Genomic DNA, 23,703 nt, shown 5'->3' on the forward strand with positions numbered 1-23,703 from the left:
ATAGTTTGCATCTTACGTTCTTGCGTAGTTTATAAGCCAGGTCTAAGGCCCGTCATATATGTGACACGTAAACGGAGATGGACCCTTGCGGATTAACTCGGCAGTGCTGAGCTCTCCCGTTTACGTCTAGAAGCCGATTACTTGGCTGCAGCTCTTCCGTTTACGTTGCTACGTGCGACCAACAGAAGCCTACTACTTGGCTGCGGTGGTAGCCCTGTTTGTTCGTTTTCTAAATGGGTTTTTAAAAAAATTGTTTTCCAGTACAAGGACGCCCAAAGCGAAGGGGGGGGGGGGGGGGGGGGGGGGAGAACTCCCGCGCGCCCGTGCAGCAGAGGAGAGACTGCGGCGTGGTTCGGCCGGCCGCCGCCAGGATGCGCGCGTGTCGCTCCGCGGAGCGTGACAGACGGGCGGGCCCAACTGACGTGACGTGACGTGACGTGCGTGGACTAGCGATGAGGAGCGTGCTGCGCAGTAGAGACCTATGTGGCTCCATCCAGGGGCGTAGCCAGGGGGGTGTGGGGTTTAGGGGTTCAACCCCCCCCCCCTTTAGCACCAAATCTTTAATTAATTTCTTGTTCACCACTCAAACAAATTTCATATTAAAATTAATAAAAAATTTACCATTACAATATTTAAATTTAAGTACCGAAAACTGCTAAAATAGCACTATTTTACACCTTAAAATCCAAATTCTCCCGGGGGAGGACCCCCGGACCCCCCGCTTTAATATGGAGGGGGGGAGGGGGAGGAGCATGCTTCTTAACACCCCCCATACACAAATCCTGGCTACGCCACTGGCTCCATCCATCGAAATAGTCAATCGAAATTGTCACTCGCCAAAACAAACATTGAAAAACACACACGTCACAGATGGACACGATTTTCACAGTCCTGAAATCAGGGAATGATATCTGAACGCCTATTAGACTGAAACAAGGTATATACCCCGCTACCAGCGGTTTTTGCCAAGATCCCTAGCTGGTAATAGTTGTTTGCTCACCCTTGGTGGATGGTTTTTTTTTTTTTTTTTTTTTTTTCAAAATTTTGTTTATTTCTTCCTTTGCGTAGTATGAAAAGTGAAAATATTATAAAAGCTTTGGAAAGTAAGGTGTGGAGCATGTTTGGTAGCCCGGGACAGATTGTATCGGACAATGCCACTTATTTTACTAGTAAAAATTTTTAAGTCATATGCCTCCATTGGGGTATCAAACATATCACTACCAGTCCTTATTACCCGAATCCTAATTTAGTGGAAAGAATGAACAAAAATATCAAGATCGGTCTTACTATTTTTCTACAACGCAATCATCGTTTTAAGTGGGATAGTATCATCCATATTTTAAATTTGGCTTTCAATATGACTGTGTAATTTACGCCGTCAGAAATATTTTTGGGGAGAAACGTACCGCATCCTTTACTTAACTGCTGGGGTTTGCATCCGAAATGTTTGAGTACTCAAAGTCCTCGTCTGCAGGAAAAAATGTGGGGCGAAGCAGCTGATAATTTGCAAAAAAGCTAAAAATAAAATAAGTATATATTATAACAAAGGACGGGTGAATGATGAATTTAAGATAGGAGATGAAGTTTTATGTAAGCAATTTGTACTAAGTAATAAAGCTATGTACAAAACTGCGAAGTTAGAATATGATTATGATGGACCTTTCAAGATCATAAAGTTTTTGGGACCTGTAACCACTCTGTTGCAAGACGTCGAAAGGCCTAATAAGATTTAAAAAAGGGGCCCATTTAAGCCACATAAAGAAATTTGTAAGGCGGGACCTAAATTCCTGATTTATTTTTGAGTACGTCTTGTTGGATCGAAGTGTCCAAGTTAATTTATCGATCCTAACTGTTGGACTACACCATTTCAATTTTTGCTAATATCATGTTTTTGGACTGATGTACTAAAATTTGGATTTTTTTTTGTCTTAGCTTTTAAGATTTACCTGCTAATATGCAGTTATTTGTAGTGCTAACTAGTCATATCTTCTATGTGCTTTGTGATGTTAAGGTTTTCTAATCTTTTATATTTTTCTTAATCTTAACGTTTCCTATTTGCATATTTTTTTCTAGGTATCTTTTGAGCTAAGCAAAACATATTTTTAGTTACTAAATTTGTAAACGTAATGTTTGTCTCACTTATCAATTTGGCGTTTATCTTTAGCTAATTTATCTACCAAAGTTTTTTTTGTTAGGGGTTGTTGTGGCCACCAGGCCACAATTATTATTTATATTTTATTTTGGCTATTCTGATTTTTCTCAATTATTTCAATTTTAAATTACCATTTTAATCTTTAAAACTAAGTCGCAGTATTTTTAATTGTTTAATTTTTATGAATAATTCTTTTATTTATTATTCATTGTTTTGGTTTGATTCAGTTTCTTTAATACTGTACATCGATATTGGTTCTATGGCCGGCTACTGGGCGCGGTATCGTCGCTTCCCGGTCTGACGTCACCAGCCCCATAGTGCGGGAGTGGGGAGTGAGCTGTGAGCCTCGGGGAGCGATGGACTGCGAGTCGCCGCCGACGCACGTGCGGGGGAATTACGCCGCGGGCAGAGGTGTATAATGCTTCGACACAGCGCCAGGCAGTCCGTGCCTGGGTTGGCATGGATGGGGCCGTACCTCCAGCTGGTACGGAAGGAAGTGCCTCGCAAGAGAATACTTCGATAAGGTAAAGAGGCGACACGCAGTATTGTTCGGATTTGGCGCAAAAACTAAATTTTGTAAGCACTATTACAGTTCACGTGCGTGTGTTAATTAACTGTGTCTGTGCTATCTACAATGCAGTGCTATAGATAACAGGAAGTTTTTGAACAAATAAAATGTTCTAAATATTTCCATTTTAAAAATACTAAAATTGTGTTAGGAAATCTAATTTGGCCCTCCCCTTGACCGTCACTCTGTATCTGCCCTTGATCCACAGATGGCAACTCTCGGCGTGCGGGCCTGCACACTAGCGGCCCTGGCGGCGGCCGGGGGAGACTCACCGTGAAGAGCGCCTGGTGTTGGTCGATCATGGCGCGCACCACGCTGATGGCGTCCGCGCGCTCGTCCGACGTCTCTGCGCTCACGTCCTTGGCGCTGCCCGGCCGGATCCGGTGCAGGATGTTGGGCGCGAACAGCGTCGCCAGGTTGCTGCTGTCCATCTTGTTGCCCGCCACGCTCTCTCCTGCCGCAGCACCACACCTCTGCACCTCCCGAACCTCCACCATTATACCTCCTACACTTCTGACCTCACACCTACCCCACATCTGCACCTCCGCCCTGTTAACACCTGATCCTCCACCATTATACCTCCTACACTTCTGACCTCACACCTACCCCACATCTGCACCTCCGCCCTGTTAACACCTGATCCTCCACCATTATACCTCCTACACTTCTGACCTCAACCCTACCACACCTCAGCACCTCCGCCTTGTTAACTCCAGAACCAACACCACCATACCTCCTACACTTCTGACGTCACACCTACCCCACCTCTGCACCTCCGCCCTGTTTTCTCCCGAACCTCCAACATTATACCTCCTACACTTCTGACCTCACAGCTACCACACCTCTGCACCTCCGCCCTCTTTACTGCCGAACCATCACCATTATGCCTCCTACACTTAATACCTCTCACCTTTTACACCTTTTACTTCCTTTGTTGAAAATTATCATCTTAACAACTTCAATGTGTACATTAACTGCTGTCATTCGTAAAACATTTTTTTTTGGTAATTCTCAATTCAGGATAAACATTAAATGAGTATATACCTTTCGTTATCTCAATTCTACGGAGAATGAAGTAAATAAATCAGCAGGAGAAGGTTAACACGCATGAAAGTGAAGATCGTGGGAGCCAGCATGATGGAAAGGAGCGGTGAGGCGAAGGGAGCCCACCTCGCTCGTCAGTGTAGTCGCCGGCGTGGAGCGCCACCTTGGAGAGGAAGGTCAGCAGCGCCCACAGCGTGTCTCTGTTGGGCACAGGCAGCTGCTGCACCAGGTGCTGCAGAGCCTCCAGCTGCAGCCGGCGGTTCCTGATCCCTGCAGCACACGTGCGGTACCCACTGCGATTTCAGATCTGGGCAGTGGCGGATCCAGAATTTTGGTTTGGGAGGAACTTGACCCAGCTGAGGCTAGGCTTTATCAAGGCAAACACTAAAACAATAGTGGACTCAAATGCTTTTGGAGTGGGCTTGACCCCCTTGGCCCCCCCTCTGGATCCGCTACTGGATTTGAGCAACGCACAGCTGAATCAGAGCTTGCGCTTCGCTTACTTTGACACACGCACACTCTAAACCCTTTGCGGGCCGCCATAATACTCCCTGTGGCTAATTTATTAATTTTAACCATTTATTAAATAATAATGAAACTATTTATAATCACGACAGGAAATTTCTTGGCCCCCTACGGCAAGGGAAACGAATAAGCCATTTCATCGCTGTCCGGAGGCGTCGGAGAAGAGCCCGTGATGGGGTATCACATCCCAAGTTCATTGTTTTCATTTTCTTGTCGTTACTAATTGGCAATTGAAAAATGTCTATTTTGGTATATTCTACACTAAACACATCTTATATTCATACTTATAATCAATGATCATAGGGAATTTCGAGGATTGTTTAGGCAGTTAGGTGTTTTACTTTCTCGGACCAGTTCGTCTCCAAACGAGTGATGGGTGTGGGAAGGGTGACTCCAGGCATGCTACAAGTTTGTCCTCAGTGACCCTGGGCTCGCCGCTTGGGCGGTCCTGTGTATATCCCCCCCCCCCCCCCCTTCCTCTCTGGAAGTGGAAGCTGGTCACCTGACACTCTCCCGGCACAGCCTCTGTGCTTCTCCTGGTTGTTATTAGTGGGCTTTACCACATTGTCCTTCAGTCCACTGGCCGATAGTAGCTCTCCCCCAGCCACGCCCTGCAGGGTGGCAGAGGAGAGGGTGTCTTCCCAAACTCTTCCCAGTTTGTGGAGGGATGTGTCCAGGGGCGCAACAACTAAATTTCCAAGGAGGGGGGGCAATATACCTTTTTATAAAGAATCATCGATCCCCCCTATTGAAGCGGGGGATCCGGGGGTCCTCCCCCGGCAAAATTTGTATTTCAAGTTGGAAAATGGTGCTATTTAAGCAGTTTCATTATCTAAAAATGATTACACGGCACTTTCTTTGCCCCTGTTTGCCCCCACTTCAAGGTTTCGGAGGGGGGCTCCCCTGTTGTTGCGCCCCTGGACTTACAGTTTACTTTGATGCACACATGTCCCAGTACGTAGCCGTGAGAGAAGGGGCGGGAGGAACACCCACTCTGTGTCCGCACGAAGGCGTGGTACAGGTCGCGGCACAGCAAGGGCTCCGGCAGGTCCCTGAAGAACTCCTTGAGCAGCGTTGCCACGTCGTGCGGGCACACCTGGTCGTCCAGCTGCGTCTCCTTGCCCGAGTCGAACACCTCTCGCAGCTGCAACAACCCGCAACCCACACCGCAGCTCAGTGGCGGATCCAGGGGTTCGCCTCAGTTCACCTCACTCTAGGATTTCAGAGTAGCCAGAGAAAAAAAATGTCTTAAAATTACTAAATTTGTATTTAATCTGCTCACAATACACACAACATCCAACCACCAGATTTTATGATTCTACAAGAAATTCATTAATTATATTAATATTTTTTTTGTTTCAGAAACAATCATTTTTGTCGGCAATATTAATGTAGCAGACAACTGGTTGCCCCTGGTACCCCCCCCCCCTCCCCCTTGGATCCGCCACTGCCTCAGCTGTTCCCTTCTCGCCCATCGCGAGTTACGTAAGTCAGCTCGAGCCAGCGAGTGCGCAGCAGGCCTTGCACGCGACCTCAGCGAAATCTGTTTACAATTATTGAAATCTTACTGTTGATTTTAGCCAATGAAATTTCGCGATCAATCTTCTGACATCTGTTGGCAGTGTTAGTAAGTAACTTATAACTACCTACCAAATTTTTTTATCCCGTGAAATCGGACCAGCTCTTCACAAAACACAGTTTTTCAAAATATAAATTAATTAGGGTAATGTAATGTTTTTAGTTAACCATTCTAACCAATCAAATTTTTTAAAAATTTGTTTTAAATGCTATTAACATTTTTTTTACGAGTAATAGCATTAATTAATTTATCATAGTAGGAATCACACCTGAGTGTTATAATAACTCGACAATTGCTTGATAATAGGTTTTATAAATATAATCAGTTCTCTATTCACACCAAAATGATATAATCTAATGTCATCGCTGTTGCGCCATGCGTCCGTAAAATTTCTTATATGTGCACGCCCGTCCTATGCGCTATTGAGAATCAGTAACGTGACGGTCAAATCTTGTGCGCACGACCTACTGTTACTGTTAGTTTTATTTTATTCAATTGTGCACCCTGCTTAAGGGTTACAAGCTGAATAATCGATTAATTTTAAATATATAAAATAAATTTTTGCCAAATTATGTTTGTCAAACAGGGGCGTAGCCGGGGGGGGGGGGCGGTTAGGGGTTCAACCCCCCCTCCCTTTGGCACCAAATCATTAATTAATTTATTATTAATCACTCAAACAAATTTCATATTAAAATCAATAAAATTTTTAACATTACAATATTTAAAATTAAGTACAGAAAACTGCTAAAATACCACTATTTACACCTTAAAATTCAAATTTTTCCGGGGGAGGACCCCCGGACCACCCGATTTAATACAGGGGGGCCATGCTTCTTAACACCCCCCATACACAAATCCTGGCTACGCCACTGTTGTCAAATGACTTCTTCCATTACTGACTTATTTAAGCGTATCTATGTGATTATGGCAGAGTTATTGTACAATTGGCTTTAGTGTTGCCAAATTATAAGCTATATGGTGACATTTCAAACAGCATAAAGAATTTTTAGATGTAGAAAAATTGTTAGATACTACAACAAGATCCTCATCAGTAGCGATTCCTAAATGCAGTTGATCTCTCTACACACACATACACACAGATTCTTGAGCGTAAAGCGTTTTGTGTTTTGCAATTTGCTAAGAGTGAATTTGTAATTTCAGTTCAACTTGCGTTTCGTTTAAAAATTGTTGAAGTCCCTGACAGGGTAGTTGAATTGGTCGTAATGGTCAAGACGACAGAGCTCTTTTTCGCTTGCTTCCATGTTTACCTGACATAACACCATGCGATTATTTTCCTTTGGGGCTTTATAAACGATCGCGTTTACATGCGCCGCTATTAAATGATTTGCTAGAGTTGAGACACAGAATTGAAGAAGCTATTTTGCTTCCATTACTCCGGATGTTTAAACAAAAGTGTTGGAAGAATTGGACTTAAGGTTTAATATACGCACATATTGATCATAGGTACATTATAAAAAAACTAGGACAGTTTACCTTCAATTTGTGATGTTGTAAATAGCCAATATTAAACTGCTATAATATGCCATTGAAACTGGAACATTCTTTTATGGATATCTTGTATAATGAAACGGCTCAAATAAAGCGAAAAAAAAAAAAAAAACTTGAAAAATACTAACACCAGCTATGGATTTAATTTTCGACAACGAATTAGATTAAAATACTACCCATCTTGTTAATATCAATCGAACAGTTAGAACTATAAAGTTTTCCTTTGTCTACACGAACTTTTGGTTCGCGCCTCCCACCGCAGATGGCAGCACCGTGGTTACCACACGTGGAAAGCGGGAAGCCTTCTTTTCACAGACGAGAGAGCCAAACTCCCGATCGTGCATCTTCGGTTTTTTTTTTTTGGTTCATTGTAAATGTGTTGATAAAATGATACTAATGGTCAATTAGGATTAGGTTAGCTACATTATAAATACTTTAAAACATTGTGGACGGTTGATTTGGTTAGGATAGCTACATTAAAGATACGGGGGGGGGGGGGGGAAGCGAGCATGAACTTCGGGGAACTTCGTGTTTTGTCTCTCTCGCCTGTGAAAATAAGGCTTGCCAACGTGAGTATTCGGGTCAGTGTAACATGGCAGGCTTCCCGCTTGGTTCGCGCCACGCACCGCAGATGGCAGCACACGCGCACCTGGCGAACCCTCTTCTTGGAGCTGCTGACGCGGAAGATGCCGAGCGTGTGCAGGCCGTGCGCCTCCAGGTGCCGGCAGCAGGCGGCCACCAGGCTGGGCACCCCTGGCTCGCGCTCCTCCAGTCCCAGCAGGTCGCCCGTGGAGCCCAGCGCGTCCAGCTGTCCCGGGACGCTGCCCGCCACCAGGTCCAGGCTCTCGCAGGACCCGCTCTGGCGACACCCAGTTATTATTATATAGCTGCAATCGGGTACAGAAGTGCCCGGTGGCAAGCATTCTCCCGACTTTCCCCGCACTCTTCTACTGAACTGATCCACACTCCCAGCCGCCACACACTCCTCCTCCAGCCTATTCCATTCCCCTACCGTACTCACGACCATCGCATTGTTTCCCCTTTCTGTTCTCCTCCTCTCTTTGAAAACCTTCCTAGTATTTTCCTTCCTACTTCTAGGCATTCCCATTTTTACTTGTCTCCCCAGCTCTCCCCATCCTCCCACTCCACTCAGCATCTGGTACATCTTGACCAATCTCTCCTTCTGTCTTCTATACTTTAAGCTCTCCCGTCTCATTCCTATCATCATCTCTGTGGTACTGCACTCCCCCTTCCCTTCTCTATCCATTCTCCTCCACTTGCCCTTCGCCCATCTAGCTGCTCTCCTCTCCACCCCCTCCAGCACCCTCTCAAGTACTGCCGTGTATGGGGCCCACACTGCTGCGGCATACTCCAGCATGGGGCGGACCGGGTTCACCTTACATGCTCTTCAGCAGCCCTCAACGTGCCAACTGTCATCTTCCTACACGCTACACCATTCAATACTTGTTCATAGGGACCTGCAGGATGAACTCCACAGTTCTACCTTTGAATATATATACTGTATAGAAGTCGCGAGTGGATAGGATATACTCTACGTTTTTCAAGAGCGTAAAATGAGCAGTTTGGGAACTTCAGCGCTGCAGTGCGCTGCCGTAACGCCCTGTATCGTCTTAGTTGTTATTTACACGTTAGAGCGCAGCACTGTCGCCCGCTGTCATTCCCCGCACCCCTCAACCATCATTCACTGCAGCTCGAGGTCGTTCAACGGGAGGGGGAAGGGGTGTTTGAAGAGTTCGACACTTGTCCGCTAGGGACCACCACAAGTCGATGCCCTAGAGATGGTGGCGATTGCGGCGGTGAATTGACCAACTACCTCAAACCGTATTAGAAATTTTAACCTGGGCTGGCGACTTCTATACAGTATTTATATATTCAAAGGTTCTACGTACGCTCGGTCAAATGCCACCCACTCATTGGCTGCTTGTCTTGTGAGACGTCCCAACGTAAGCAGCCTGTGATTCGATAAAGCTTTGGTCGGGTGTTTCTCATCGGCCCAGAGCAATCCAGGTTGAGTTGTGAGCCAATAGCAGAGGCAGCACTGAGGTATAACTGTTTGTGTTTTAGCCTATCGCGAAATGAATTCGCGAATTTTTTCTGGTCTCTAGGCTACTTATTTATAATACTGCTGGATATCTTTTGGAAGTTATTGAGGTTATACTTATTTTTTTTTTATACGCGCGCTGTGAAAAACGTCGTGAGAATGAAATTTTAACGATGCACGTGCAGCATGCAGCAAAAAGAGACAGGATGAAGAATAAGGGCTACATTCAAATAAAAATTATATATGTATGTGCTTTAAATTATAGGTATTTTTAGTGATTGATGTTGAATACTGGTCCATATAATTAAAGACATTTATTTATTGTGAATATTAGTGTAAGAAGTTGTGATTATAAACGTTTTCAACTGTATTTACATAAGTGAGGTTATATTTATGTATGTATAAATTATTTGAATGATAAATTATTATTTAATAAATTATTAATATAATATTATTTTAAATATAATATTATTAATAAATTAGAATAAACATTCAGCAAATTGATTTTCATTACTAACTAAATTAATTTAGATAATTTTATTAAATGGAATAATAAATTTTATACATGTTTTTATGTTAATATTGAATTTTGAGTATGTATTTTCATTGTTTGAATTAAAAATTTAGCAACCATATTTATAATATCATTTCAGTTATTTTAATATTTTATTTATATTACTTATTGCATGAAACATTTAAATGAGTGTTTTATGACACTAAGTATAACTTATAAAATGCGAATAAATGCACACGCACATTTTTTTAAAATTATACTTTTAACTCGACAGTTTTATAGATTAGAAACTTCGTTGCAGGATGTAACAGTAGTCGGGTGTGTCGATAAGGACCTGTGTCATGTTGGAGGAACAAAAGAGGGACAGGATAAACTGACAGCTAGAACTTCTCGCTCGTGTTTCAAAAGAAGCTTCTGTGACCACAAGCTGTGAAACTTTCATGTTAAATTTTTCACCTCCACATCATTTTGCCGACATTCCGTCTTTACATTTGGCTGAGTTTAGGGATGAGGTTGGTTTTCAATAACAAGATTGAATAGGACGAATATACCCGAAGTTACAAGCTTTAGAACACTACATGAACGCGAAAGTTACACATAATATTATCATACATAACCTTCAAGTTGCAGTACTCGAATCATAAATATTAAATTTTTTGACGTGACAACGTCTAATAAATCGATGAACGCCGGTTTCACGCACGAAAAAGTGTCCCGTTACGCACAGTGTCCCGTTACGCTGTGTCCCGTTACGCTCATTGTACGCTTGCGCCGCATCTATCTCTCTTCCACTCGATTGGAACAACCATAGATTTGACTTTTTCGAGGCACATTAAACTTGAAACACTCCCATTCGTTTCCTACTTTTCCCATCATCGTCCTATCCTTAACAGAATAACACTGATTGGAAGAAGTTAAATAGCAAACATGTACAAAAAGTAATAGTTAAAATCTCTTCGTTAAAGTAATAAACACATTTTTGAATTAATGAGCGCAAATAAAAGTAAATTTATCAATTTAAATTGTAGATTTAATTTCACTCCTTCTTTGTATCCATACAAAATAGTGATGATTCAAATAAAAATGATCCAATTTTATTCATAGAAAGTATGCAATCATTTCATCAATGTTTTGTTATGACGTTGTCACGTTAAACTATCGTCCGCAAACCGACTTCACAGACAAGCAATATTACCACAGGAATGATGCGCGAGGCGCCAGGGCCCGGGGGAAGTGGTGCAAGTGGAGCAGTACCGACCTCCTCCGGGTGCGCCGAGTCGGACAGCGAGGCGCAGCTGGAGCGGCTGCCGTGGTGGGACCTCCTGCGCAGGCGCGACTTGTCTGCCTCCAGCACCCCCGACCCCTCCGAGCCCCGCGCCAGGCGGTCGTTCTCCAGGCACTGGCTGATGGGTATCCCGAACACCAGGCCTGACCCGGCCACCGGGTCTGCAACAACACCGCGGTTCCCCCGCGCTCGAGCCAGTTCACCCTCCCTACCTTTACGTAGGCTCACGGTAGATGCTTGTTTTTAATAGAGTCTTAGTTCGGTATTCCAAGACAAAAAAAAATTAAGGGTATTGTTGAACATTCTACACCTGTTCCCTAACTGCATTCCTAGGGCGGTATTCCAAGACGTTTGAGTAAGGTAGCGAATATGCACTGCCTTGTTGGGCAACTGCCGTACCCTAACTCTCGGGTCATATTCCAAAACGTGTCCTAACTGAACCCCTGTAAGGTATCAGTTCGGCAGTCGTTTTAATAAACGAGGACTTGTGCGAGGCTATGAACAGTTGTACTTCGTGGAATCCATCGTAATTTTAGCTTATTTTTTTAAAACTATGGAATTATAATGTGAAATAAAATATTTAATTTTGGTTGTACAAGAATAAACGATGAATTTTTGGCCGTATTTATGTTTGCTGTTTTTTAAGATATTAGGGGGGGAAATTGTAATCGTAAAAGTTCCGTTAAAGTTTATTAAAAAGGAAAAAAATATATATAAAGTTATGGATCAAATCGGCAACAGATAGGACACCAAAAATCAGTTCCCTAAAAATAAAGGACTGGTCGTGTCCTATCGTGCACTTGGAATATGGTTAGGGTACAGGCAGGGGCGCAACAACAGGGGGGGGCAAGGGTATGTTGCCCCCCCTCTGAAACCTTGAAGTGGGGGCAAAGGGGGGCAAAGAAAGTGCTGTGTAATCAATTTTTAGATAATAAAACTGCTTTAATAGCACCTTTTTCCACCTTGAAATACAAATTTTCCCGGGGGAGGACCCCCGGACCCCCCACTTCAATAGGGGGGATCGATGATTCTTTATAAAAAGGTATATTGCCCCCCCCCCCTTTCAAAATTGAGTTGTTGCGCCCCTGGGTACAGGTAGGTATTACATATTCAACACCTAAAACATTTTTTTTGTGTCTTGGAATACGGCCCCTAGTGTACAATAGGACACGGCCAGTCACATGTTCTTAGGGAATGGATTTCGGTGACTTATCTGTTGCTCTGATTCAGCACATGCGCAGAGCTCACTCTTTTCGTCGTCGATTTTTCCCAGAAGGCGGACATGTTCACCCAATGAAATACTGGCAGGGACTGACAATACATCGCCACGCACAACCCGATTATGTTGTACCTACCTATCTGGGGACGTATCTAAAAATTATTGCACAGTAATATTGTAAATATATGGTCTCCTTAATATATTTAACAATATTAGCATAACCTCACTATAAAGGCAAGTGAACAAACGCCCAGGGTCCGCCCCGCCATGCCCGAGCTGGCGACACGACACTGAAATAGCCGCGCTGACTGCTGGGAGCTGCTAGCCGCCTGTCAGCGCAGCCGTTACACTCGTGTTTACGCCCGGCGACAGGCGACACCAGCGGTGCACCGTGGCCATAGTCTCCTCCTCCCACTCACACACCCGTGGTTCCTGCCACATCTCCGCTGGACGGCATCATGCCCACGAAGTAAATTGTCTCACTCGCCAATGTTGCAAAATTAGGAAGTTCTATTTCCCAGGAATATGTAATTATTATTTAATGTTACATGATAATAATATAACAGATACTGGCAATTTAATATGTTAATCCTACAAGGAGAGACATGTCCGTAATCAAAACGTAGGGTGTTTAAATTGTTTCCAGATTAATCTTTCCTGTGTCGAAAGAATGCACAAAATCGAAAATTCTAAACGTTGATAGTTTCATTGAAATTATTAATTAATTTTTTTAAATAAAATAAAAAAAACATAATCTAAATATAACATGTCCTAGATGCTTAAAAATAAATATACAAAATTTAAACATGATATTTCACTAAAAGATGTTAAAAATAAATAAAATAAAACAGACATGCTTCAGGACAAAGACTTTAACCATCTCGTGTGACAGTGAACACTCCAACATACTTCAGTATGATGTCACAATAAAGCACCAGTGTTGTTGTGTGTCGAAAGCGCCCGAGTTGATGCAGGTCTACAACACCAGTTTAACATCTACCTAGAACACTAGTGCTGTGGCAGGTCCAAAGAACCTGCATTGCTATCGGTCCAGAAGGGCCAGAGAGACAGCGTTTGTGAGGGTTCACAGTGCAGAGTCGATGTTGGTCCAGAGTGTTAGTGTTTAAGTCGGTCCAGAGTGCCAGTGTTGATGTTTGGTCCAAAGTTCAACAGTTGATGTCCGTCCACAATGCAGTGTTAATGTGGGTCAAGAGCATCAGTGTTGATGTGGGTTTAGAATGGTAATGTTGATGTGGGTACGGAGCACCAGAGTTGATGTTTAGTCTATAGTACTAGTGTTGATATGGGCCCAGAGAGGTTGATGTTGTTGCAGAGTAATAGCGTGGACATCGGTCCAGAGTTCTAGTATGGAAAAATTTGGATTTTAAGGTGTAAAATAGTGCTATTTGAGCAGTTTTCGGTACTTAACTTTAAATATTGTAATGGTAAAAAATTATTAATTTTTTAATAAAAAAATTGTTTGAGTGATGAAGTAAGAAATTAATTAAAGATATTTTAATCAATCCAAGTGCCTTGTCCACGTCCACTCAAAATCATAAATCATGCTCGAAGCTCGACAATACAAAAAAAAGTGAATAAAAATGGTTGGGTTTCTGCAGAACTGGCCTATTCCTGGAAACAATTAGCTTTAGCTTGAAGAGTTACCCAGTCACCACCTGCTTATAATTACCGCGCTGGTTAAATACAGTAGGTGTAAAATATTTAAAAACTTGGGACCCGTCACGGCGTCACAACCTTATAGCTTCTGCTCGCGACAGGGGTAGGGGAAGGGAAGGAGAATCGGTAGTAGGGCTCGCTTACTCTTCCCCTCCAGTGCAGTGGCCGGTGATAGCAGTAAGACACCCAGGCTTTTAGCTAACCTGCTTTCAGATAAGAAAAAAAAATTGCGGCTAAGGGGGGAGGGGGGTTAGAACCTCCCCCCACCCTGGCTACGCCCCTGCTTCTACAGGCATACATGTGCTTGGCAATGGCGTATGTCCAAAAGCTTACATGAAGTCAGAGTTCTAGTATCGATATGGGCCCAGGGAGGTTGATGTTGTTACAGAGTGCTAGTGTTGATGTGGGCCAGAGCGCTTCATGGAGAGGGCTAGGGTTGATATTGATGCAATGGGTCAGTGTAAATGTCCGTACACAGCACCAGTTTGGGATCGGTTATGAACGCAGGCGTGGATGCAGTTCAGTGGGCAAATGCTGATGTAATGCGAGCGACTAAATGAATCTATTGGTCCGCGGCTCTAGTGTTGACGTGGATTCAAAGCGCAAGTGTTGGCGTTGGTTCAGAGAGCTGGTACAATAACGGTCCAAGTCGCCGGTGGTGTTGGAGTCGGGCCCAGAGTACCAGTGCTGGTCGCAGTGCTGAAGGCCGCGCTGATGCGGAGCGCCGACATCGCCAACCCTGAGAGCTGGAGCTGAGCGCTGATGAGCTGGCGCCCCAGTCTGCGACCACGGCGAGCGGGTTGATGGCGGACTGGCCTCGCTATTCTTGGCGGCCGCGGCCAGGTGCGGTGCGTCTCTAGCCCATTCCCTCCCCCCATCAGCTAACAATAGTCTAAATATATGTTATTTACACATTCTTTACACGTCTGGGAATAGTCGGCGTGAGCGGCCGGCCGCATGCGTTCTGCGTGGCGCTGTCCCCCCTCACCCTTGCCCTGGCCTGCAGGGCTGCCTGGCTCTTGCACTCTTGCACTCTGACCCCCTCTCATTGCACCGGCCCAGAGTGTTGCTTTACTCTTGCACTCTGACCCCCTCTCATTGCACTGGCCCAGAGTGTTGCTTTACTCTTGCACTCTGACCCCCTCTCATTGCACTGGCCCAGAGTGTCGCTTTACTCTTGCACTCTGACCCCCTCTCATTGCACCGGCCCAGAGTGTTGCTTTACTCTTGCACTCTGACCCCCTCTCATTGCACTGGCCCAGAGTGTCGCTTTACTCTTGCACTCTGACCCCCTCTCATTGCACTGGCCCAGAGTGTTGCTTTACTCTTGCACTCTGACCCCCTCTCATTGCACTGGCCCAGAGTGTCGCTTTACTCTTGCACTCTGACCCCCTCTCATTGCACTGGCCCAGAGTGTCGCTTTACTCTTGCAATCTTACAGGTCGCTAACTCAACTATTATCACAGCAATGGCGTTGTTTTGTTCAGCGATTAATTTCAACATGAATTTCTATGGAGGTACAAAATTATTAAACATTTATTGCATTATGATTTTTAAAATCTAATAATACAATAAGAGGAATAATTTTTTTAAACCCAAACCTTTTTCTTTTATATTATTTCTGTGCATTAATAACACAGAAAGCAATTTTCCAATTTATTCAAACATTAAACAATATTTGACAAATATTGTAAATTGATTTTTAATAGTTTTAGGTTATTCTTTCACAATTTTTACAAACATGCAAAGTTAATTACTGTTGCGTGAGAAATTGTACCAACCCAAATAATACATGAAAGAGAAACACGTGAAATTCTTATTATCTTTAAAAACTATTTCCAGTGAGTAGTTGTTGAAATTTTATATTTATCACTGCAAAAATAATTACGTGAATTTTTTTTACTTACAAGAAGTTGCTATGGAATCACAACAGTAAATATCTCAAAAAATCAGGTAGAGTAGAATTATTCAGATTTGAAATAAACTTGACATCAATCTGTTAATTCCACAACAATGTGATGTGAAATAAACAAATTTTCCAGAATTTTTTTCTCAACAAAATGCTTCGTAATAGTTGCTTCTAAAATATTAAAGATACAAAAAGAGCATGTGTTACTCAGTACATGTGATAGAAGTGAAACTTCTTTGACAATACCAACCTCGACTCATAAGGATATCGTAAGTGGTAAAATGACAGAGAGAGAAAGAGAGCTAGAAATAGAGAAAAAAAAAAACAAATATCTAAATAAATATTACTTGTTGTAGAAATACACCATAAAATAATACTGTGAGCGTTACTGTTTCTTCAAAAAATTTTGCCATTTTGAACACGTCAAATCTAGTAACGAAATATGAAATTCATAAAAGGTTGCGCTATATACGCAGGAAATGCAGGGACTGTCTCAACAGCGCTCTCTACACCGCTGGTTAAACAAGGAGGAACGCAAGGAACGCTGGTAGCAAATATAAAAATTCAAGGCATTTACAATTGATTGTATAAGATACCTATATCTATTATCTGAAACAATACCACTCGCAAACTCTCTGTCTTATTCTTTAGCTCATATATCCCTCTCGGTTATATTTTATTTTCAACGGGGGACGAATCATCGCACAAAGAGGAGAACTAAAACGAGCACAGAAACGTATATAGCTTAATGCTCTCTTTGCATATCTTTGACCAAGTGCCTGAGCTCTGTCTTTTTTTTTGCGTCAGAAACGTTTCACAACAATGATTCGTGGAAACGTTGCATTGAAATTCGGCCTTGAAATGTTACTCTGATCGCACCCTTGGAAGCTTCACTTGAAGCCAGGCCTGGCGGACGGCTAGGAGGATCCTCCCACTGGGCACTCACCCTTGTCCTTGTCGGCGCCCTTGCCGGCCACCGTGTCGAAGAAGCTGGTGGTGAGCGCCTTCCTCTTCAGCAGGTGCGGCCTCCTCTTGGGCTTGTGCGGCGCCTCGCCCGCCAGCGTCTCTGCAACACAGCACGTGCCGGCTCTCCGTTCCCTCTGCGGGACTCTGGGGCTTGGCCACACCTAGCGACACCTGGCCACACCTAGCCACACCTGGCCACACCTAGCCACACCTAGCCACACCTAGCCACACCTAGCCACACCTAGCCACACCTAGCGACACCTGGCCACACCTAGCCACACCTAGCGACACCTGGCCACACCTAGCCACACCTAGCGACACCTGGCCACACCTAGCCACACCTAGCCACACCTAGCCACACCTAGCCACACCTAGCCACACCTAGCGACACCTAGCCACACCTAGCCACACCTAGCGACACCTAGAGACAAATACAGCACATCCATAAATTAATGTCCTAGTTATCAATTTCAACATTATGAACTGTAAGCGTTGTAAAATTTTGGTTCAAAGTCACAATCCAAGAGTAACTCTTAAACAGTTTTAGATAAGCGTACGCGCTTCGTTGTTTTCTCGCTTGCGGCGCCACCTACGCAAAATGACTTTTCCTGGACGTGAAGCGTCTTGTGTTCTGCAATTTGCTCAGAGTGAATCTGTAATTTCTGTTGAATGTGTGTTTCGCTTAAAGTTTATCGTAGTCCCTGGCTGTTGGATAGATCGTGATGGTCGCTGGCTCCCACGTTTACCTGACATAATGCCATGCGATTTGTTCCTTTGGAGCTTTATAAAAGATCGTGTCAATGTTTCGCCGCTTTCTAATGATTTGATACAGTTGAGATACAGAATTACTCCGGACCTGTTATCCAAAAAGTGGAAGAATTGTACTTTAGGTTGTATGTGTGTTGTGTATGTGTGTATGCATGTGTGTTGTACACCTAATGAACATTTATAAGAAAAACTAGGTTAGTTTACCTTCAATTTGATGTATGATTTGTTGTAAATAGTATAAATTAAACTGTTACAAAATACCAGTGAAACTGGGACATTCTATCATGGACAATCTGTATTAGAGCGGCCGTCTCTCAGTTTGCTCAGGAGACGGCCTAGTCGCTTGTCCATTAAACATGGATGCATAAAAGTTGATGAGTGCTGTTTATGCAATAAAAAAATGCTTGTGAGACATGAGCTCAAGTTGTTAAAACGATCGTTACAAGAGGGACAAAGATAAAGAGAGAGATAAACTAAAACCTACCCCCGATTTCACCCTCTAAAAAATGAATTTAAGTAACTGAAAAAAACAAAACATTAGGCAACTCCACACGAACATGCCATTTTCAATTGTTTTTCCATCATGTCAGTCAATTAATTTTTTTTTTACTTCGAACAGTTTTATTATTAGTATAGATGGACAGAGGGCTCAAATGCTTTACAAATTTAATATAAGTACATAAGTTAATTCTAAATTAATTAATAGACTCATTTCCTTTTTTTTTTCTGGATTATGGACATATAAGTGAAATTCGCCAAGTTTTCATCGCTTCCTATAAATATCAGTAATGCTCATCCGAATTTTTTTTACTGTCTAGGAGAGCATTTTATATTAATATATGAGATTCTGTTAGTCTTAAATTTCTTTTCAACTTCTTCAGCACGTGTCTCGTATGATACTGTGATACGGTGTGGCCAGGCTGTTTAAGACAGTCTCGTTGCGTCTCATGGAGTCGGATCCAGCGTGACCGAGCCCTTACTCTCATCAATATATCCCCATGTGCAATGGATTGACTATCTGAACACTGCTGGGCATCGTAGCCTCGTAGAGTAAAGTATACCGATCCAAGTCTACCTCGTTACCCTCTTCAGCAGTTGCTAATAAGTCGCCGCCTGAGAATTGGAGTGTTCTATGTCCACTTTTTAGGTTTTTTATGCTACGGACACGAAATTAATATTAGTATTCATTTGTACTATATCCACACGCGTCTACGCACATAAAAATGTTTGTTCTTAATTTAAGACCAATCATATTTTGTTCTATGTCATGATATTCATAGTTATTTGAACTTTCAAATGCTTATATCTCAGTTCCGACTTAAATGGACATAGAACACTCCAATTCTCAGGCGACGAAGTGTTCCCTCTCCACTCCTCTCCAGGTAGCATACCTAACACGTCGGCCTCTTTCAACTATTGGTTAGTGACAAATGCAAGCTCGCTCCTTCCCTTCTCCCACCTATGAGCAGCCCTTTGGCTTGTCATAGGCTTCCCTGAGGCTCCACTATCGCTGACATCCTCCTGTGCACATCCAAGCACACATTATATACGTCCAACGTAGGGGTTTCTATCAACCTTTGGGACAACTGAGGGAACTCAGCCCACTTCTAAGACTATGCCAACACCTGTATTAGATTCATGCCAAGCTACCACCCTGTCTCCCGCTGACCCACCAAGACCTTGATATCCTGCATCAGCCATTTAGAGGGCAATATTACAAAGATTTAAATAAAAGATCTTGGTGCTACATTAGGAACAGAGCAGACCAGTGCCAGACAAAGATCAACCAGAACATCACCTCAATGCGTTCTTTATTCTCATTCATTAAGACTGGGCTCAGAGAAGAAGTCCTAATCATCATAAATCTCAGAGGAAGGGAAACGTGTCTACAAGCTCTGCCCACGAAGCGTTCCCAAAGTAACCAACCCAAGATGTTATGAGCGCGTAGCACAAGCTACTACGAGTTGAGATGTAACTTAACCCGTAGGATGTCCAGGGTATAATAAACACCACCACCAATTATGTGAAGAAAAAAAATGTGATGCACAGCACAGTGACACCTTTTGAGTTCCAATCTAAAACAGCTGAACTGGCATAACAGCTGTAAGAAACCAAGCTCTACAGAAATTCTGCCCCACACAACCCAATAAAAGACAGGACTAGTCGCAGAATACCAAATACAGGGCGAATACTGGCTCACAATGACAGAACGGGTTGCTTCAACAAAAAAAACCTTGCCAAGCCTTTTTTTATTGAGGCATCAAAGAAGAGGCAAGCCCAAAAAACCATAAATTATTAGAGACAAGGAAACCTGAGAACGAAAATATCAAGAATGAATGTGTGTAAAGAAAAGTGAGAACGAGGCCTGTTATGAGTCCAGAAGGGCCAATCTATACAATGCAGTATATTTCGGCATTATCTTATAAAGATTTGTGCAATGGGAGTGCATGACTTGATGTAAGCTTTTGGACATACGCCGTTGCTAAGCACTTTTTATGTAGAAGAAAACTAAAAAATGGATATTTTTTTAGTTTTCTTCTACAGAAAAAGTGCTTAGCAATGGCGTATATCCAAAAGCTTACATCAAGTCAGTATATTTCGGTTGATGTAAGATTCAAGGAACAACAAGATACTTTTATAAATTACTTCGCTATGTAAAACGGGTTATCCCGTTTTAAACGGCCGCGCCGCTGTGACGTCAGGTGGGCACAAGTGACACGGTGGTTGGTAGTCGCGCATGCGCAAGGTGACGGCAGCGCCACTAGCGGTGGTGAGCGGCGAGGACTGTTAAGGTGCCAGAGGAGCGACGGAGTGGTCAGGCGGGAGACGTTACGCGACGTGCTGGAAGTCTCGGCGAGCACGCAGCGAAGGGCTAAGAGACTTGGAGGGGACATAGACTGTCTAAAGGGTTTCCCCCCCTTTTGGTTTGTTAACCCAGCGCTCTTAGCATACGCCTTACCGCCCTGGGGCCCCCCACGGGCGTGGATGCGGATACGCCGCATACGCAACCAGGAAGAGCGTTAGAGCTTTTGGCTATGCAAAGGGACTGAGGCTACCCATCTCAGTTTATGCACCACCTCCGGCCCCCTACTCCACTCAGCTGACCAGCAAGTTGGATGCTCCCTTAGCCCTCCGGAGTTGTCATCACTTCTGGCGCCTACCCCGGTCTCCCGCCTCACACTAGGACTCCTCAATCACACTTGGAGGGGACAGCAATCGAGGGTCCCTCGGACAGCAGTTTCACGAGTTCGCAACTCAGGAAAGAGGTGGGAGGTGCCAGCTGTGTAACAAGCTGAGCCAGGCTCCAGCAGCGCTCACAGCAGAAGGGTGGGGGAAGTGAACTCACCACTGGGCACTCGGACCGCCACGCCCAGGTTGAGCGCCTGCAGCTTGGCCAGCGCCACCTTCTGCAGCAGGCGTCGCTCCAGGTCCGTGAGCTGCACCAGGCTGGTGTCGGCCAGCACCACCTGGGCGCCGGTCACGTTGCTCCACACGCAGTGTCCCTGCGAGCACACACCCTGCAGCGTGTCGGGTCGTCACCACAACGCCGAAATACCACAACGCCGAATGTCAAAATCGACCACAACGCCGACAGCTAGAAAACTGCTGTGTACCACAACGCCGTAATAACAACTGAATTAATTTGTGTGTGTTTCTTAAATGTACCTTAACGCCGAAATACCACAATCAAACCTAACCTTACCTAACCTAACCTAACCTAGCGTAATATAACCTAACCTAACTTAACCTAGCCTATCCTAGCCTAGCCTAACCTAACCTAGCCTAACCTAACCTAACCTAGTCTAACCTAACCTAGTCTACCTAACCTAGTCTAACCTAACCTTACCTTTGTGGCAGTCCTGCAATGACATTTTTTGGCGTTAGTGTATTTCGGCGTTGTGGTACACAGCACTTTTCTAGCTGTCGGCGTTGTGGTCAATTTGGCATTTCGGCGTTGTGGTGCGTCCCCCAGCGTGTCTGTCCCTGCGCCGACACACGTGCGGCACTAGTGGTGCTCACTTCGGCACTTTCCCCGGGCACGTTGGCCTCTCTGACCCCTCCTTCACATGGTCTACCCCCTCCCCTTGATCGGGGCCTAGGTTGCGTGCGCGGGACTTTCGCCCATAATGCACACCCGACCCTCGAAGGCCCTTGCACACCTTTACAACCAGTCCGATACGATCTCCAGTTTGGGAAAGAAGATCGTTATCCACACTCTACAATTTCATTCATCCGATCTCGTCATCATTCAGTACCATTGCCACTCCCGACCTGAACACACCCTCGCAATGACACCGTTTTGGTCGAGAAATAAATATAAGTATCTGCGAGCTCCACAATTTACTTATAACTATTACTTTTTTTGCTTCCGGCTACCTCTATTTGAACATGATGGACGGCTGGTGTCCCATAGGCATCGGTTATTTTTGTACCAATCCGACAATTCAATAAAGTGTTCTCTATTCGTCTCCAGATATTTAAAAAAAATGTAAATCTCGTCCAAAAACTTGCAGTCCGTTGAAAAGAACACAAATGACTAATCGAAACTGACGGCCGACTGCGCTACACACTGTCCGACCTAGGAAGGAAAGTGGAGGGGGCTAGTTGGAGGGGAAGACCCTTCGACGTTCCTAAATCGGATTGCAACTTTTTTGTTAGAACGATCGACGTACACACTACAGATTTGGCCATTTTCAACCTACATTTGGAACATCGTATTGGATTGGAAGGTGAATAGAATAGGGTAACCACATGTTCCTGGTCTCGTGTGTATCTGCCGTGTTTTTTGACGTGACAACATCTAATAAATCGATGAACGCCGGCTGCACGCACGAAAGAGTGTCCCGTTACGCACATTGTTCAATTACGTTGTGTCCCGTTACGTTCATTGTTCCGTTACGCTGTGTCCCGTTACGCTCATTGTACGCTTGCGCCGCACCGACAGAAGTGAAAACTTAAAACTTTGTTTACAAATGTGTAATATGAAATAATTTCTACGTCAAATGTACGTAAGAAAATGAATCTGATTACTAGTATAATTCGAATTATTTATTCTTTTATTATTAAAAAAAGTAGCATCTGTCGGCGAGTGCAGTAATAATAGGTTATGTTAGATATTTGATTTCAGTTTATTTATATGAAAACTTGTTCATAATTATATTTAAACTTTATAGCTAAACGCCAGTTTTTAAAATTAATTACAAGTCATCTACACGTGAACTGTTTCGTCGACTGTTTATAAAGTGAAGTGAAAAGTTAATGTGGTTTTCATTGCTTATTACAACAACAATTTCGGCAATAAAGGTTAATTATTCTTGCATTTTAAAAATCTGATTACTAGTATAATTTCAAGTATTTATTCTTTTATTATTAAAATAAAAATGATTAAATTTTATTCATAAAAGTATGCAATCATTTCATCAATGTTTTGTTATGACGTTGTCACGTTAAACTATCGTCCGTAAACCGACTTTACAGACAACCAATTTTTATTTTTTATTTTTATTTATTTATTTTTTTTTTTTTAGCAGATCTTGAAATCCGTTTGGATCACAGGTCGTTTCTAATATGTTTCAGATCAAACAAGGTATATGAATGGTGGTCGTAACATTATATGGCTGAGAAATGAAGATGAAGGTGTAATGCAAGTCCCTTAAAGTGCTATCAAGAATTTGTAACAGTTTTTTTGTGCTTAAAAATTACTCTGAAAACACGCCTTTTAGACATTACAACTTTTTAAAAAAATAAAGTTAAAAAACTTAACATGAAGACCAAACTACCTTTAGCCCTTGGTGAATTCTTAAATGATATTCGTAAACAAAACCCCACTCGCATATCTTGAGTAGTTTTCAAATCACATTGATTTTGCTGAAGCTCTGAGCACCGCGTGTGTGTGTGTGTGAGAGAGAGTAGGTGGGGCCCTTAA

The 23,703-nt window shown here is 43.4% G+C and overlaps 1 protein-coding gene and 1 long non-coding RNA gene across 2 annotated transcripts in view; one reads left to right on the plus strand and one right to left on the minus strand.

Annotated features, from left to right (window-relative positions):
- LOC134536175 (rho GTPase-activating protein 6-like) overlaps positions 1-23,703 on the minus strand; it is a 139,064-nt gene that overhangs the window by 82,181 nt on the left and 33,180 nt on the right. Inside the window, exons 3-9 of the mRNA XM_063375813.1 lie at positions 21,124-21,280; positions 16,990-17,109; positions 11,212-11,399; positions 8,027-8,236; positions 5,283-5,433; positions 3,891-4,034; positions 2,993-3,174 (exon numbers count right to left, since the gene is read on the minus strand). Of these exons, the coding sequence (XP_063231883.1) occupies positions 2,993-3,174; positions 3,891-4,034; positions 5,283-5,433; positions 8,027-8,236; positions 11,212-11,399; positions 16,990-17,109; positions 21,124-21,280 (1,152 nt within the window). The remainder of the gene's footprint in view (positions 1-2,992; positions 3,175-3,890; positions 4,035-5,282; positions 5,434-8,026; positions 8,237-11,211; positions 11,400-16,989; positions 17,110-21,123; positions 21,281-23,703) is intronic.
- Positions 2,328-3,759, plus strand: LOC134536177 (uncharacterized). Its single transcript, XR_010075769.1, has 2 exons — positions 2,328-2,676; positions 2,929-3,759. It is a non-coding gene; the product is annotated as an uncharacterized LOC134536177 (long non-coding RNA).

The sequence above is a fragment of the Bacillus rossius genome, chromosome 10 (genome assembly GCF_032445375.1).
Source record: "Bacillus rossius redtenbacheri isolate Brsri chromosome 10, Brsri_v3, whole genome shotgun sequence".
Lineage (NCBI taxonomy): Eukaryota > Metazoa > Arthropoda > Insecta > Phasmatodea > Bacillidae > Bacillus > Bacillus rossius.